This window comes from Vicugna pacos, chromosome 2 (genome assembly GCF_048564905.1).
Source record: "Vicugna pacos chromosome 2, VicPac4, whole genome shotgun sequence".
Lineage (NCBI taxonomy): Eukaryota > Metazoa > Chordata > Mammalia > Artiodactyla > Camelidae > Vicugna > Vicugna pacos.
Window position 1 is genome coordinate 44,769,201 of NC_132988.1, and position 16,072 is coordinate 44,785,272.

At 34.9% G+C, this 16,072-nt stretch overlaps 1 protein-coding gene across 2 annotated transcripts in view; it reads left to right on the forward strand.

The window, feature by feature from the left end:
* COL25A1 (collagen type XXV alpha 1 chain) overlaps positions 1–16,072 on the forward strand; it is a 409,478-nt gene that overhangs the window by 197,335 nt on the left and 196,071 nt on the right. For both annotated transcript variants that reach the window (XM_072972767.1, XM_072972769.1), the window contains 2 exons: positions 13,720–13,764; positions 15,807–15,814. In XM_072972767.1, the coding sequence (XP_072828868.1) occupies positions 13,720–13,764; positions 15,807–15,814 (53 nt within the window). The remainder of the gene's footprint in view (positions 1–13,719; positions 13,765–15,806; positions 15,815–16,072) is intronic.

Here is a 16,072-nt window from a genome sequence, read left to right on the forward strand (position 1 = left end):
GTATCAAAATAAAATGCCGTATTTTAAAACTGTTCTGTCCTATGAAAAGCTCTTAGGAGAACTAGTTGCAAAATAAAAGAACTCAAATTCTACTTTGAAATTACCCTGTCCCTCATATTCTAAAGTTGTGAGTCTTGAACTTTTACCCCTGATAGTTAGTTCCAGGATTCCTGGTCTAATTTTTCTGGGGTCTTTCATAAGCCCTTTAAGGATAGTTGGCATTTGTAGTCAGGTCTCAGACATATTATGTACTAGCACATCCAAACCTTGGCATGCTCCAAGGTTCCCTTCTTAATTAGAAAAGATGCCAGATAGGAAGCCAGTAAGATTTTGGTATATGTTTTTCTTTATTATTTAAGGACCTAAGAGTGTGTGTCTACCAAAATAAAAGGCTTTCTATTTTTTAAACTTTGTGTTAGCTCATATAAAGCATAAAAAATAAATTCAACTTCCAAAGTTAAAATCGTATGTCTTGGACTGGCCCTTCTGTAGTTTCATTGGAAAATGTTTGCTTCTCGTGTGATGGAAATAGCAGCAGTAAAGTGCCAGATTTATTATGAAATCATATGGGGAAACATTTTATTCATAGAAATCTGCCCATACCATTTTTGTATTCTAGGGAATTTGCTTGTCAGGATGAATCTGAGATTTAACTGTAAGGAAACAACTGTGTTTACTTTGAAGGAGGCAATGAAACTCTGTGGGGTGGTTGGGAGATTTCAAGTATCTTTTTTAATAGCCAAATGGGACGTGATTTTCTGGTGAAGATCACCTGTATTAGCATTTCTATGGGAGGCCAGCCATTACCCTAACTGGCAATGCTTTTTGTTCTCAGTTAGTTTAACAAGATAATTTGACATTTAGTAGAGCACTTTTCATATGCATGACCTTTCAAATACATCATAACATTGAGCAAATTAGTTCCTTATATAGGCAAATAGCTGTTCCTCCTTTAAGTATGGTACGAAGTATGAAATGCCATTCCTATTGCTTTAGGAAACCAAGAATAATGTATTTTATTACACACTTTTTAAAGAATTGTGAAACTTTTAACAACTCTGTTAAAATGATTATTAAGCTGACAGTAATATTGCAAAGCAGAATTTATATTACAACAGAATCAATTCATGGGTATGTTGGAAAAAAGATTAGCGAACAATGGGCCAAATACATGCATGACAAGGGAAAAAAGGATAGCCCTATATTATGTCTTCTTGAAATTAAATTTAAATAATGAAACAACAAGAATGATGAAAGACCAGGGATTAGGCAAAGGAGATTCTTATGTAGGATGGAGACTTGGGGTTGAGTAATAGTGGGACTAGGTTTTCTTAGTGTTACCAAACCAAACTTGGGTCTGCTCACCCACAGCACAGCAAAGCCAATCTACTGACACCAGGTTGTCAGTATAGCATTTATTGCAGGGTGACAAGCAAGGAGAATGGGCAGCTCATGCTCAAAAGACTCAGACTCCTGAGTGGATTTCAGGGAAGGTTTTTAAGGGCAACATTTGGGAGGAGAGTTGCAGCTTGTGCACTTTCTTCTGACTGGTTGGTGGTGAGGTATCAGGGTGATAGTTCAAGAATCTAAATCATCAATATTCTGGTTCCAGCCAGTCTGGGATCTAGGGCTTGTAGTCTGCATGGTGTCTCATCCTCCACCTAAGTGAGGGTCTTTGTTTCTGCAGAACAGCTCAAAGATATATGTTAGATTGTTATGTATATCCCTTGAGAAGGAACTAGCACTCTGTTTTATCACTGAAGTATTTGCTTTTCCTTTTTTTCTGCATTTCCTTACTTCCCTAATTAGTAACTACTTGAGTCTGTTCTTTGGAAATCAGGGAAGGTCTAGGAGACTAAAGTCTTTTTCTATAAACAAGAGATGGGGACCATGGAGGGGCTTTTGTACCCAGAAGGAGCACATAGGGTCCTGGCTCAGTTTCACTAGTAGGAAAACCTTGTATTTCAGGCAAATATACTTTTTTCCATATTTATATGGAAGCTTACTGATCAGGGACATTGCACAATGAAAATATATTAAAATAATATGTCTCAGTTTGGTGATCTGGGGTTTGGCATAAGCAACTCCATTTGGGGCCAGTTGTGTTTCTATAGGCTGTTTTAAAAATTGTACTGTGCTGTTTTTTTCAACCAGAAGAAATACTGTAAAACTATTATTCCCGCTTTTAAAACACATAGTCATCCATTTAACTAACATTTAATCATGTGCCAAGTACTGAGAATACAATAGTGAGCACAATAGAAACTATCCCTCATTTCTAAAAGATCCAGGATGTTTCTTAGTTGTCTCATTCTAAATACTTATGTGTGAACGACTTATTAAATCTGGTGTGCATGCTATAGTTAACAAGACTGTGTTGTACACTTAAATCTTTGTCAAGAGGGTAGAACTCATGTTAAATGTTCTTACCATCAATAATTTTTTTTAAAAAAACTAGCATGCATTGTATAAGAGTGTATTAACTGAGCATATACATAAATATGTGCTAGTCACATCCCACTAGGTTAACCATGAATGTTTTCAGTGTATGGAGAGAGCATAGTTCCTTTTTAATTTTATAAAATTAAGGTTTATCAACTTTGAGCCAGTAATTTCTCATGATTACTTTACACTGAAAATGAGAAGGCAAAAATAAGTCTATAAACTGTAACTGTAAACAGAGGCTTTCAGAGATGCTCGTGAACCTCTTCTTTCCAAGTTTATTAAAGCTCCTATTTTCCTTAATGGCAGCCCTATGGGTTTGTATTAGAAAATAGAATGATCCATAGTGTGCTTGGTAAACAAGCCAGTCTTTAGTTTTGGAGTTCTCAATTTGGGAGCAGACTCTCTGGTTATAAATTCCTAACCCACCACTTAACGAGGTGTGTTGAGCAAGTCACTTAATCTCTTTATACATCACCTTCCAAAATTGTATTGCTATAGCACAATTAGTATAAATAAATAAAATGATGCTTGGGCAGTGCTTACCCCATGCCAGATGGGTGATGAACACTCATAAATATTAACTGTCATTATTACCCTTTTTATTATATCCAAGTATTTTGTGTTTTTTTCCCCATGGCATTATGTGATCAGGTTTGCTGACTTCCATGGACATGCTCCTATTTTATCTTTCCTGTTCTAATTGCTTTAGTGCCTTCATGCTTGTTTCATCAGATTTAGACCCCCATGTGCCCTTTCCCTCTGAAGTACTCCTACTCCTATTTTGACTTTTGTTTATTCATTCTCCATCACTAATTTTCAGTGTTAAGCCAGTTCTGTTATGGTTATTTTTCCTATTGGTGACTAATTTTGGCAGTAGACATCAACAATTAATTTAGTATCAGCTTAAAGACATGTGGGCTGTTTACATGTGTGTAATGGTGTATGTGCTGCTGCTGTGTTTAAGTCATCCATCAGCTATTTGGCAAAATCATGCGACATTGCAAAGCCATTAATGAAAACATTTCCCAGTTTCCATTAGCCCACTTTCTTTTCCATTTCCCGAAAGGAAGATTGTTTCAATCCCTGATAAACTAAGAATTAACATTATTTAAATTTATTGAGCATGTGACAAACTACACTCAACCATTGATCTTGTCATTTTGGGGGGCTAGATTAAAAATTTTCTTTATCTTTAAAAGATCTGTTTACCACTCTACATTCCATTACAAACATGGACTCTGGAGAGCTCATTTAAATTTTTTTGCAAGCTTGGGAATTGAACTTTATTTTCATGTTAATATATGACATTGTATATGTAATAACCACTCATTGTATAGCAGATAATCTCACACAAAAAAACACATCTTTCCTATTTCCCAGCCCCTGCTCTCTGACATCTTGCAGCCCCCTCCTTTGCAAGTAGAAGTTTTTCAAAAGGCTGTCATGACAAATCCCCTGTAGGATCATGGGGTAAAACATTCTAGTGCTGTAATAATGAAACACTTTACGTGTGGGAGAAGAATGATAGAAATAACAACTGTGCAACATCAGACCTCATTAAAGTCAATGAACTGCAACACTGGCTATTTGTAGTCTTGACCAGTTTCTACTGAATATTCTACTATATTTATTATTTAAATATTGAAAACAGCAATAAAGACAACTCCATATATGCTAGAATTCCATTTCTGGAAACAAAGCATCTACACAAAACCCAGAAAATGTTTCACTGCCCTCGGTTTGAATATCCCTTTCTTTTACTGTTTAAGTGCAGTAGTTTCCCAGTATGTTCTTGTGAGAGTCTCCAATTATCTCATAAATATGGTCATTTCCCCCAAATTATAAAATTTACAAATATCAATTAATTCTTGGGTAAACATGAAATGCTTCATCTAAGCTTGGCACAAGCAAGAACTGAACTTAACAATGACATAACTGGAAAGAAGGAGAAGGTTTAAAAGGCAATTTTGACCCTGTCTTCATGAGGAGGAGAAACTCGACCAATTTAAAAATTACCCTACAACAAGGATCTATTGTATAGTATGGGGAACTATATTCAATATCTTGTAATAACCTATAATAGAAAAGAATCTGAAAAAGAATATATATACGTAACTGAATCACTTTGCTCCACACCTGAAGCATTGTAAATCAACTATATTTCAATTAAAAAAAAAACCTCTAATGATCAAGTAATGTCAAAAATTAGAATCACCACCACAATTTGATGTAAGTAACTTTGACTCATTTAAAATATTTTAATAACAATTATTGAAATTTCCCTTTATTTAAAATTGGAAAAATACAGAAGTAGCTAGAATGAGAGTCCTGCTCTCAATGTATTTCATGGGAAAGATAGAAACATACTTTGCCAGAAGGGCATGCCTTGCTGCTTAAGAAGTCTCCTAATGAGAAGTATATTCTGGAATTACTAGCCTATTTTCTTCTAAACTGTGGCTTTTAACTGCTTTGGCTACTACCCCAAGGAAATACAGGAACACCTCAGAGACACGGCAGGTTCGGTTCCAGACCACTGCAGTAAATCAAATATCACATTAAAAAGAGTCACACAAACTTGCTGGTTTTCCTGTGCATATAAAGTTACATTTATGCTATACTGTAGTCTATTAAGTGTGCAACAGCATTATGTCTAAAGAAAACAACGTACAGACCTTAATTAAAAAATACTTTATTGCCAAAAAATGCTAACCATCATCTGAGCCTTCAAAAAGCGAGTTGTAGAAGTAACATCAAAATCACTGACCAGAGATCACCATAGCAAACATAATGAAAAAGTTTGAAATATTGCAAGAATCACCAAAATGTGAGACAGAGACATGAAGTAGGCAAATGCTGTTGGAAAAATGGTGCTGACAGACTTGCTTGACACAAGGTTGCCACAAATTTTCAATTTGTAAAAAACATAATATCTGTGAAGGATAATAAAACGAAGCACAATAAAACAAGTTGTGCACATATGTGTTTTACGTTTAAACTGGTGTACCCATACAAGTCCACCCAGCTGGCTTTAGATGGCCTCATGTGCACACTGTTAATGTACTCAAACTATTAGCCACTGCAGGAAGTTCTTTTTCTCTTTTTATACCTTCCCTGAGTCACACTGTTTTATCCTCATTAATTGAACACATTTTCTGCATGTACTTTATGCATCATAAGTTTTACTTGGAATTATCAAATAGTTCTTGGTATAAAAGCTAGAAAATAAGCATGTTTATGAAAGAAACACTTATATAGTTATCTTAAAAATTTGGTTTTTTAATTTGATTTTTAAAAATCCCCTCTAGAATTTGACAAAACAACTTTAACAACTAATCTTAGGGTGCCAGTACATTATAGATATTCATAGTCTATTAAAATTATGATATGGCCTGGTCAGGGTATGAAAACAAAAATTTAGCAACTTCATATTTGTTGTTTATAACTAAAATACTAATGAACTATTTTTGCTAACTTACTGTTCATTTTTATATTTTGTTTTACTCTGGTAACTTGTAAGAATAGAATCCCTGAAACATTTGTAATTATATCGTGTTGTTAAAAAAAGAGGGGGAAATACTTTTTACAACTTTTCAGTGGAATTCATTGCCTTTAAAATAAATGCTATATATCTGGAAAATACTCTGTAGTGAGAGTTATGGAGCTTGGCTATTGTAAACTTAAATTATTACCTATTATTTATTATGATTAACTTTCTTTTATAAACTGACATTCCACAGAGATTAGAAACTTGAGGAAATTTGAAACAAAAACACACACATAAAAGATATTTAAAATAAACAAGGCTGCATGTTACAGTGCAGTACATGCTGATTTAAAATATCTTGGGAAATGAATCTCCTGAATAAGAAAAATTATTTCTTTGAAAAATTAATGTGGTATGAAATAACGTTGGTATGCATCAAATAGCCTGTAGGCTGAATTCTATAAAGGTTCATCAAGTGATAAGCCCTGTGCCAGTTGCTAGAGACATAAGGATGAACAAGATAATCCTACCCTCAAGAGCTTACAGTCTAGAGGGAGACTGTAGCGAGTAATAACACATCTGTCTAAGTAGCCTGTTGGAAGAATAGGAGGGAGGCCATTGATAGAGTGAAGCAGTTTGGAAAGTCCGCTCTGGTTGTATCCAGTCTCTCAGAAACTCGCATGCAGTGTGAGTTCAAAAAGGAAGGGAAACGTGGTGATTCAAAGAGCACTGAGTTTGGAATCAGGAAGTTGGCAGCTGCTGTGTGGGACCTTCCGCAGATTGTTTCCACCTCTCTTGTCCTTAATTTTATGTCTGGAGGAATATGATTTATAAAGTTATTTTAGCCAGCAAACTTTTACTGCAAATATGACAAATTGGAGCTGCTCTGATAGTTGGTATGAAGCACAGGGTGACAACCTTTGGCCTGTATTACCTCCTGGGGATGTTCTATTTATGAGTATGGAGAAAGTAAATTTTAGGTACTATTCTACTTCTACCAGGCCATTTGCTGTTTAAGACTTTTACTTCTAAGTGTGGAATGCAAAGCTTTGGTCTCTGTTGAAAGAATTTTAGTCATTAAGCGAGTAAGCAGGTGGGAGGACTTTGGGGAAGGCTCTGAAATTAATCTGTGCCTACTTGTAAGGTTAATCCGGAAGATCTGAAGGTAAACCTGGCTTAGTCTTCTGAACGTAGCTGGACACTGGGGGAGGATAGGTGGTTCAGAAAGGATGATCTGCAGTCTCCTCTGCACCCAGACAGGTTTCTCCCTCCCCAGAGCCATCTGCAGCTGTTGGACACTCATTCCTGGGATCAGTTAGGGTGGAGGGGCATCTGAGCTTTGCATACACTCACCTCTGGGGCTCCCTACCCCCGCATCTGTCTGCCCAGGGGCTTCTCCATCTGCTCACTGCTTCTTACTCACTCTTTCCCTCCCTGACCACAAGCTCAGTCTCCTGCTCTTTCCTTTGCCTTATCATTTCCATTTTTCTGCCTCCAGAATGGAGAAGCTTACAGTCAGTGCTTCATATCATGGGTTCTGTGGATTCAAACAACCACGGACAGGAAAGATTAGGGAAAAAAATTTCAGAAATTTCCTAAAAGCTATACTTGAAGCTGCCATACACCGGCAACTATTTACATAGCATTTACATTGTATTGGGTATTAAAAGTACTCCAGAGATGATTTTAAAGTATGCAGGAGAATGTGCCTGGGTTTTATGCAAATACTATACCATTTCACATAGGAAACTTGAGGATTCGAAGATTTTGGTCCTTGTGAATACCAAGGGACAACATTTGCTTTTTGGAATATTTACTGTTGTTTGCAGTAGTTATGGTATTTTCTCTGATGTCCTCTGGAGATGAAACTTCTGACTAAGAAATTTTAGCTTTTTATTAAGATGTGTAAAATTGTTTAGAATCTCATTTTCATTGACAGTATGACAGTAATATGGCATGGAAATAGTTTATAAGCTTTGCTGCAATAATAAACCTGGTAGAGCTAGTACAATTTACCAGATTTCCTGGCAGACCAAAGTCAAAGAGGTTAATTGGAAGTTGGCTCACTTCACACATTCGTGAAAACCTGTAAGTCTTTGAACTCTTTATTCCAGATTCTTTTCACTATATTAAACTGCCTCTTTGATACGACCATTGGAAGGTGATGTTCATCTCTCTGTTTTATTCCCATGCATATTTAACATTTCTTATCAAATACTCAAAGATATTATGATCACTTAATGACTGAATATAACAAAAGAGAATATAAATAAAACAAAAGAAGGAACTAATATTTATTGAGCCCCTAGTTTGTGCTTTCATATGCATTCATTACCTCCTTCATGGAAATTCAGTCAGGAATTAATTCCCTGATGACCCATGTCGTTAGTGACCATTAGGTCATTTGTGTAATGAGATGGCTACATTTCTCCCTGTTCTTGGATTTTTATGACAGCACACCTAAGCACAGTCACCCAAGCCTTGAGCCTCTTCTTTGTTTTAAAGCATTTTATTGAAGTACAATTGACGTGTAAAAAGCTGTACATATTTAATACATACAACTAGATGAGTTTGGGATAGGTATACATTTGTGAAACCATCACCATCATCAAGGCATCGATACACCCCTCATCTCTGAAAGTTTCCTCCCACCTCCTTTATTATTATTATTATTATTATTATTATTATTATTATTATTATTATTATTGTTAAATAAGAACACTCAACATAAGATGTACCCTCTTAGCAAGCTTTAAGTACTGAGTATAGTATTGTTAGCTATAGGTTCTATGCTGTATAGTAGATCTCTAGAATATATTTATCTTGCATAATTAAAACTTTATACCCTAGACCATCACCTCTCCATTTTCGCCCAACTCCTGTCAACCACTCAAGGAATTTTTTCCCTTTGTTTTCTTCTAGGAGTTTTATGGTTTCAGCTTTTATAGTTAAGTCTTTAATTCATTTTTCATTGATTTCTTCCCTTTGCTTCTGTCCACCTTATTTCTTCTCTCCAAAACAGCTGACATAGCCAAAAAAGTATGCTGAAATAGAAAGCAAGAGGTAAAAACAAAACAAAATACCCAACCAATTATGAATCCTGAAACTTTTCTTGAATATTTCCTGTGTGTTTAGTTGCAAATGTGTGTAAGAGGTGAACACATTTTAAAAATACAAACAGAATCCTAGTGAAAAGAAATCTCTTCTCAGAGTACCCAGAAAAGTTATGTTTAAGCTCACTTTGAAATACTTGTAGGAGTGGACAGTGAACAGATCCAAGTCATAAGAGAATTGACAGGGTGTGGTAAATTATATGATAAACCAGATAAGGGTATTCCAGATACCTGCAATAACTACTCACCCTCAAGATCATGAGAAGACCTATGTATAGGCATATGTTTATCTCTCAGCATGTTTCTGACCTTAGAGGCTAGACTTATCACAGGTAGGTACATCATTAGTGAGAAATAGAGTGCTCCAACAGTGTTGGTTGTGGGCCAAAAGAACTGGCTTGGCTTAAGAGCCCTTGCTATGATGTGTTTTGATGACCTTGATCTGCTGCAGTTGAGGTTGTCAACACTGGTCTTTAAAGCATTGCCATTATGGCTAATTTTTACTAATTTCTGTCTCAGGCTGACAATTTGCACCATCTTTCAAGTGAAAACTCTTTCTGAAGCATGAACAGTATCAGTTGTCATGAATTTTCTCATCATGAAGAGCAATCTGGTTTTACAGCCTCCCTCTGTTTTCTATAATTTATTCTTTCGTTCATGAATTCTCTGCTTGTAAGTTTTCACTTTCTCTGTTGCTGATAGCTTCTGCTTTTTCTCTTCCCATTCATATTCTTGAACCAGCTTCTTTTGCAGAGTCATGCCTTTCTGCTAAGAGAATTCCTTTAGAATTTCTGCTACAAGGATCTGGCCAAATTCAGTGAATAAGAGTTAGGTTCCAGCTTCTATGTTTGTTCTTACAGCTCATGCCTGGCTGACACATCACTCAATTTGGAACAGAAACGGTCACTGTCTTTTTCAACTGTTAATTATTGTTAACATCAGTTTTGTCTGAGAAACATCTATTGCTTGACTTCTCTTATTTTTCACTCTGGTGATCTGCTAGCTGTCCATGGTCAAATTCATCCCATGTATATCATTTTAAAATTTTTTCTGCCTTTAGATTCAAAAGCAGTATCAAATTGTCTCATTTGCAGGTAGACATCTTCAAAACTTCTGTTCATTCTCTTTGCAAGCAAAACCTTTAATCTCTGTGAAACTGTGAGTTTTGTGTAATGTACTAGTTCACAAGCTCCCGTATAATGCTCACTCCAGTCTGCTGTTTCTAATAGCAGTTAGAACATGCTCTTCTCAAATCAGGTGTATTCTTTGTAAATCCAATAGAGTTTAGATTCTCATCTTCTCACAACTTAGTTTAGCTTCATTTTTTTCTCTCAAATATTATGAAATTCTTCAGAAAATTTTGTCTTGCCAAATATCTCTTCAGTTTCCTTAGATTTTATTTCTTCTCAGTTCTCAATATAACAAGCAAATTTCCCACAGCATTTGATCCATTTCTTTAAGTCTTCTAATTGAATATTTAAAGCAGACATGTTCAGAAATATTTTAATTTTGTTTCTTGATTTCTTCAGAAGATATCATTGCTTCTCTGATTATTTTTTCATGATCTGCTATCTTTTAAATATTTTTTATGTTTATTTCAAAATATTTTTAAACATTTATGCAATCCATTGTTTTTACTTGATGATTTCTACTATTTAAAAGGAATATTCTTCAGAGGGACAGTGACAAATAAACTAATTCCAATAAACAAATATAATTATAGGCTTCTAAAACTCATCATAAAAATCAGGACTGGGCCCTTCTGGCACCTTTGTTGTGGATGAGACAGCAGTCAGTTTAGGTACCCTCCATTGTAATTTCCCTTTGGTAGTTCCTAACATTTTCTCATTGACCTTGACCATTTCTATGTTTCTCCTCCTGTGTGTTTAAGTGTGATTTATTTTTACTTGCCACTTGGAGTATAAGTTCAGTCTTAGGGCTCCTATGTTCAATTCTAGAAAATTCTCATCTATTACCTCTTAAACAAAGGCTTCTCTATCATTTCTTTCAGATTCTCTTTCTAATATAAGTAAAAGTTTTCTTCTTAACATAGATGAGAAGATAGTTCAATAGTTAGATACATAGATAGATGTTGAATCTGTCTATCTGGGCTACATCCTACAGCTTCCACATCGATTCCTTCTTCAGCCACATCCAGGCTAGCATTTAATTGGTTTATCCTTTTTTTTTTTTTTCTATCTCAATGACCATTTTCAAGATTTCTAAAGGATTCTCTTTCAAATCTACCTGTTTTTTTATTTTTTTGTTTGCATTAAAATCACATCCTTTAACAGATGTTACTTCTTCATTTATTTCTTAAAGCATAATTAACATTACTAACATTTGTCTGATGATTTCTTTAATTAATTTACCTGGAAAGAATTCATGATCTTATTATTGAGTGCTGCCTTTCTTAGCATTAGTTTTCTTCATATGTTTTGAAATTTTGGTTTCTATATTCATTATGAGTCGGAGGTTTTGTTTGTGTGTGTATGTGTGCGTGTGTGTGTAGTTTTCTATCTGTGTGTGTCTACCTTTCTTCCCTAATCATTTTATGTTTGTCTTTAGCTGACCTCTCAGCCTTCAAGACCAGACTTGTCTTAGAATGGCATTTCAATACCCCTGTCCCCAGATTTACATGGGGAATATCGCAGAATTAGGCATCAAACGATTGGATGCTTGCTTCTTTTTCTGATTCAGAGATATATCTGTACTCCTCAGCCTTTAAGCCAGAGATCTAACTTCTCTTCAGCATTTGCAGGCCCCCAGCCTTTGGAAGTGAGTTTGGTTCTGATTAGTGAACTTTTGAGTGTTTATTCTTCAGGGATAAAACCCATGGCCATCATTACTACTTCTAGAACCAGAGGCCAGCAGGCTTATGGTGTATCTCTGCTCTCCACTTTGCTTGTCTGGTCCTTTTCTGTTCAGTGGACATGCCCATTTCTTTTCTGAATACAAATACTTACAAAAAATTTCCTCTTTTTATAACTGTGTGTTTAAAGTAGAAGGAGCAAATCAGAGCATACTCTCCTTGTGCCAGCTCCACAACATACTACTAACAAATTTTTCATGCATATTATTTTAATCTTTTTAACTTCTTTGCTTCAGGGCAGATATACATCTTATACATGACCTATAACTCCTACTATGCAGACCACAGACATCATAAGTATCTAGTAGTTGCTAAATACTTCTTAGTTTAAGTAATTTTGTAATTAAAAAAAACTGATTCCTAATCTTAAGGACATTGTATATTATATATTGGAATATATCAACATATATTTCAATGTGTGTGTTTGAACATGTGCATAAATATTTTTCATACCTATTAGGACCCCACGGGTTTATTTACCTATTTATATGATTGTATTTCTGCTCACAATCTGGCCAAGGATACCTGGAATATGATGAAAATCTCTCTTTATTCCATAATACAGAAGGAAATCTAAAATTTCAGATGACAATCTTGGACTCTGCTACAAAGCTGCTTCTCCTAATATTTTCAATTGATTTTATTGCTTAATTGCTTTTAACCTTTTGCAAAACACAGATGGGTAGACTTACTCTGTGTAAGGGTTTAAGGGGAAACTGAATTGGCCCACTGATGTTTTTTATTTCTCATGACAGTGTTTCCATGTGGAAATCAGTAGTTCAGGATCATACTGAGGTCAACTGAGTGCTCAGTCCGTGCTGTTGTGCCTTGAATTTTCTAGGAGTTTGGAAGTCATCAGTCCAACATTACAACTCATTCTTCAAAACCAAGCAGTTCTGTATTTTCCTTGGCCTCTTTTTTCCAGCAAATATAATAAGACCTCGGTTCTCATTGTGGGCTAATTATTCTGTTCTGTTTGCTGGGATCATAATTCAGTGGGAGCTATTCTTACCCAAGGAAACGAGAGCAGAAATTATATAATGGAGAATAATGGCTTGAAAGCCATGAATATCTAGAAACTTGTGCTAAGTCTGATACACACTAGCTTGGTGGTCTTCATAGGCAACTCACTAAAAAAATGCTTTTCTCCATTTTTAAAACAGGATCATCATGAAGACTAAACATTATTGAATGACAAAAATAAGCTAGCCCTTCAGAAAAATGAGACCAGTAGTTAACTACCTAAACACTTTCCACTTAAAAGGGTTGTGATTTTAACCCAGCTGATTTTCAATTAAAGAAATTCCAGTATATGAAAATTCACATTTAATAAAACAGAAATATTTGTAAAGATTATTTCTGTTATGAATATATACATTTACTAACTGCCAACTAAATATTTTCAAGGGACTCATAATGGACCTGACTGAAGAGAAACTATAATCATTTGTACTTAGTCTTTTTAATTATTAATATATGGAAACCTTCAGAAAAGAAATGTTCCTAAGAAACATGAAATCTCAGTACCACCAATTTACTTAGCAAAGCCTTTCTTATTAGTGAGATCCAGGCAGGATGAACAGAAATTTTGAATCTTTAGTGTTTCTGAGTAACGCTAGATGATCAGAGATCTAGTACAGCTTTTGTAATTAAATGAAGATTGAGAGTTATGCTGAAATACCAAAGAAGATGTTGGCCTTTACAAATACCTGGTCCTTTTTCTTGTTAGCTAAAAACAGTGAAAAAATAATATAGAAATCATTTACTAGGTATTTTGGAACCAAAAATTATTCTTTGTATTTCAGGCCCTCCGGGGAAACGAGGTAAGAGAGGCCGAAGAGGAGAGTCTGGTAAGTCTCTCGTTCAGCTGTTCTATGTCCTTCATGTTCTGAGCAGGTTCCCACATCTGTTCCTCCTAATTAACGATTATGTTGTCTTGTTGGACATTGTCTGTATGCGCTCACATGTGTGTGTCTGTGTGTGTGGTGTTTAAATCTTCTCTGCTACACCTAGAAATTTGTTTGTGATTTTTTAAAATCTTTTTCTTATTTCCATCAAATTATAGTTTGCAAAGAATTATTAATTAAGTTTAATAACCTCTAACACCCAGTTTTGGCTTATTTATGGTGTCAAGGTCAATCTGTCCTTTCAGTGTAGTGTGGAGGATTTCTTAGCCACACGCAGTGTGACAACATCACCCATCTTTCCATCTATGTATGTGGTCAGTAGATGCAGGGTCTCTGTGAAAACATCTACCTTGGAATACTGGGGCACATGTCTTGGAAAGTTTTTTTTTTTTTACATGTCTTGGAAAGTTTTATAATTTTTTTTCCACCTGGTACAATTTTGTCATTCTTTTACTCTCATTCTTTTCAAAATTGGAGAATTTAGATTCCTCTTGCATAACCATGAAATTTTAGCGATGACAGGAGCCTGAGTAATCAACCCAGCTTTTTCATTTTGTGGTTGAGGAGGTGGTGGCCTAGAGCAGTCAGGTGGTTCAGCCAGGGCCACACAATTTTTTATGAGTAGAACTTGAAACACAACCAATTGTCTAACACCCATTTCAGTGAGATTTTGCTTTCAGGCCAAGTCCCTATATGTAAAGTCAAATAAAAACTATTCCTTTGAAACCAAGATATTCAAATGAATGTGTTCACTTACAACTTTACTAGTTTTATAAAGTCTAAGACTCCAAAAATGTAAATGACCATATGAACTCTTATCAGACCATTAATTCTTCCTTGCAAAATAAGAGGAAGGTAATTTAAGGTTTGAGTCTAGAGCTAAGAAATGTTATTCCCCAGTATTTTCTACAAGTGTTTATCAGTATTAGAAAAAAAAAATCAATTACTGAGGGTTAAAACAGCAGAAATACTAACCTATCAAAAGAGCAGACAGCAGATTGGGTTATTTTGTCTCAATTTCCCTCCCTTTTGGAAAAATGATGTCAAAATAAAAAGATTTTATGAAAGTGTAGCTACTTAATTCCTTTAATAGAATTCTCAAAAGTTATCTTTAAACCCTATTGCATCTAAATAATTGGAAAGTTGTATAGGTATCCTGTTCATGAATCGCAAAGTTTTATAATAGAGGATGCTTTATAAATTTGTTTTGAGGAAATGGAAATGACAAAACACTGGTGGACCCAAATAATCACTGAATTGATATTTGTGTCAAAAGAAAGAGGCTGGAGAAAAAAATGGGAAAATTTGTACTTATGCAAAGTTTTATAGAAAATGAGTCAATTCCCAACTTCCTGGCTACTGAAAACTAGTGTTTTAATTGAGCATATGGTGTGTAAAATATTGAAATTTTCTTAGACTTTGCCATTGTGTTTTGATGAGAATACATAGTTTTAAAGAAAAATATACAAACATCAGGACTTAATCTCTTCTATATTGACAATACTACCAAATGAAAAACATTCTTAGAACAAATAATGGGCACATTTCTGATTTAGCCATTTTACCAAACTCAAGAAAGTTATATATCAATTGTCTGTAATTAGTCTATTATAAATGCCCAAAGATCCTCCTGATTCATATTTTATCTAAATTTTTACGTATATAAAGTAGACAGCCTTTGCTTAAGATATATGAACCTCTCATTAATTCATATACAGGCTTCAGGGAATCTGATTATTCCCTGAAATTTTATGTAAAGTTTTGTGTGCACACAGACATAAATGCATTTTTCTGATATGGTCTTACAGGGCACATGATCCAAAAAAGGTTAAGAATCACTGAATTCTTAAGCTACCTGTGTATTCCCTGTACTGTGCTGATAATTATGATGATGCTGTAGTCTTTTATTTCATCTTACTATTTTGCATATTCACTAATTTATCTCTCCCTTTTTTCTTGTTCTTTCTACCCACCCCCCACCCTAGGTCCTCCTGTAAGTATATTTGCTGCATTTTGGCTCTTCTACGTTAATCAGGATCACGTATGTTAAAACTTTGTTAAAACATCAAAATATGGTATATTCCAATTATGAAAATGTTGCTGACCTTTTAAGAGTATTTGACTTTGGGGAATTATTTTTTAAATACGCTATTTTGTGGTCATTTGATATGTTGGAGTACAGTATGTATCAATTTAAAAAAAACTTCTATTTTTAATACGATCACAAACCAATTACTCTCTTGGGAATTTT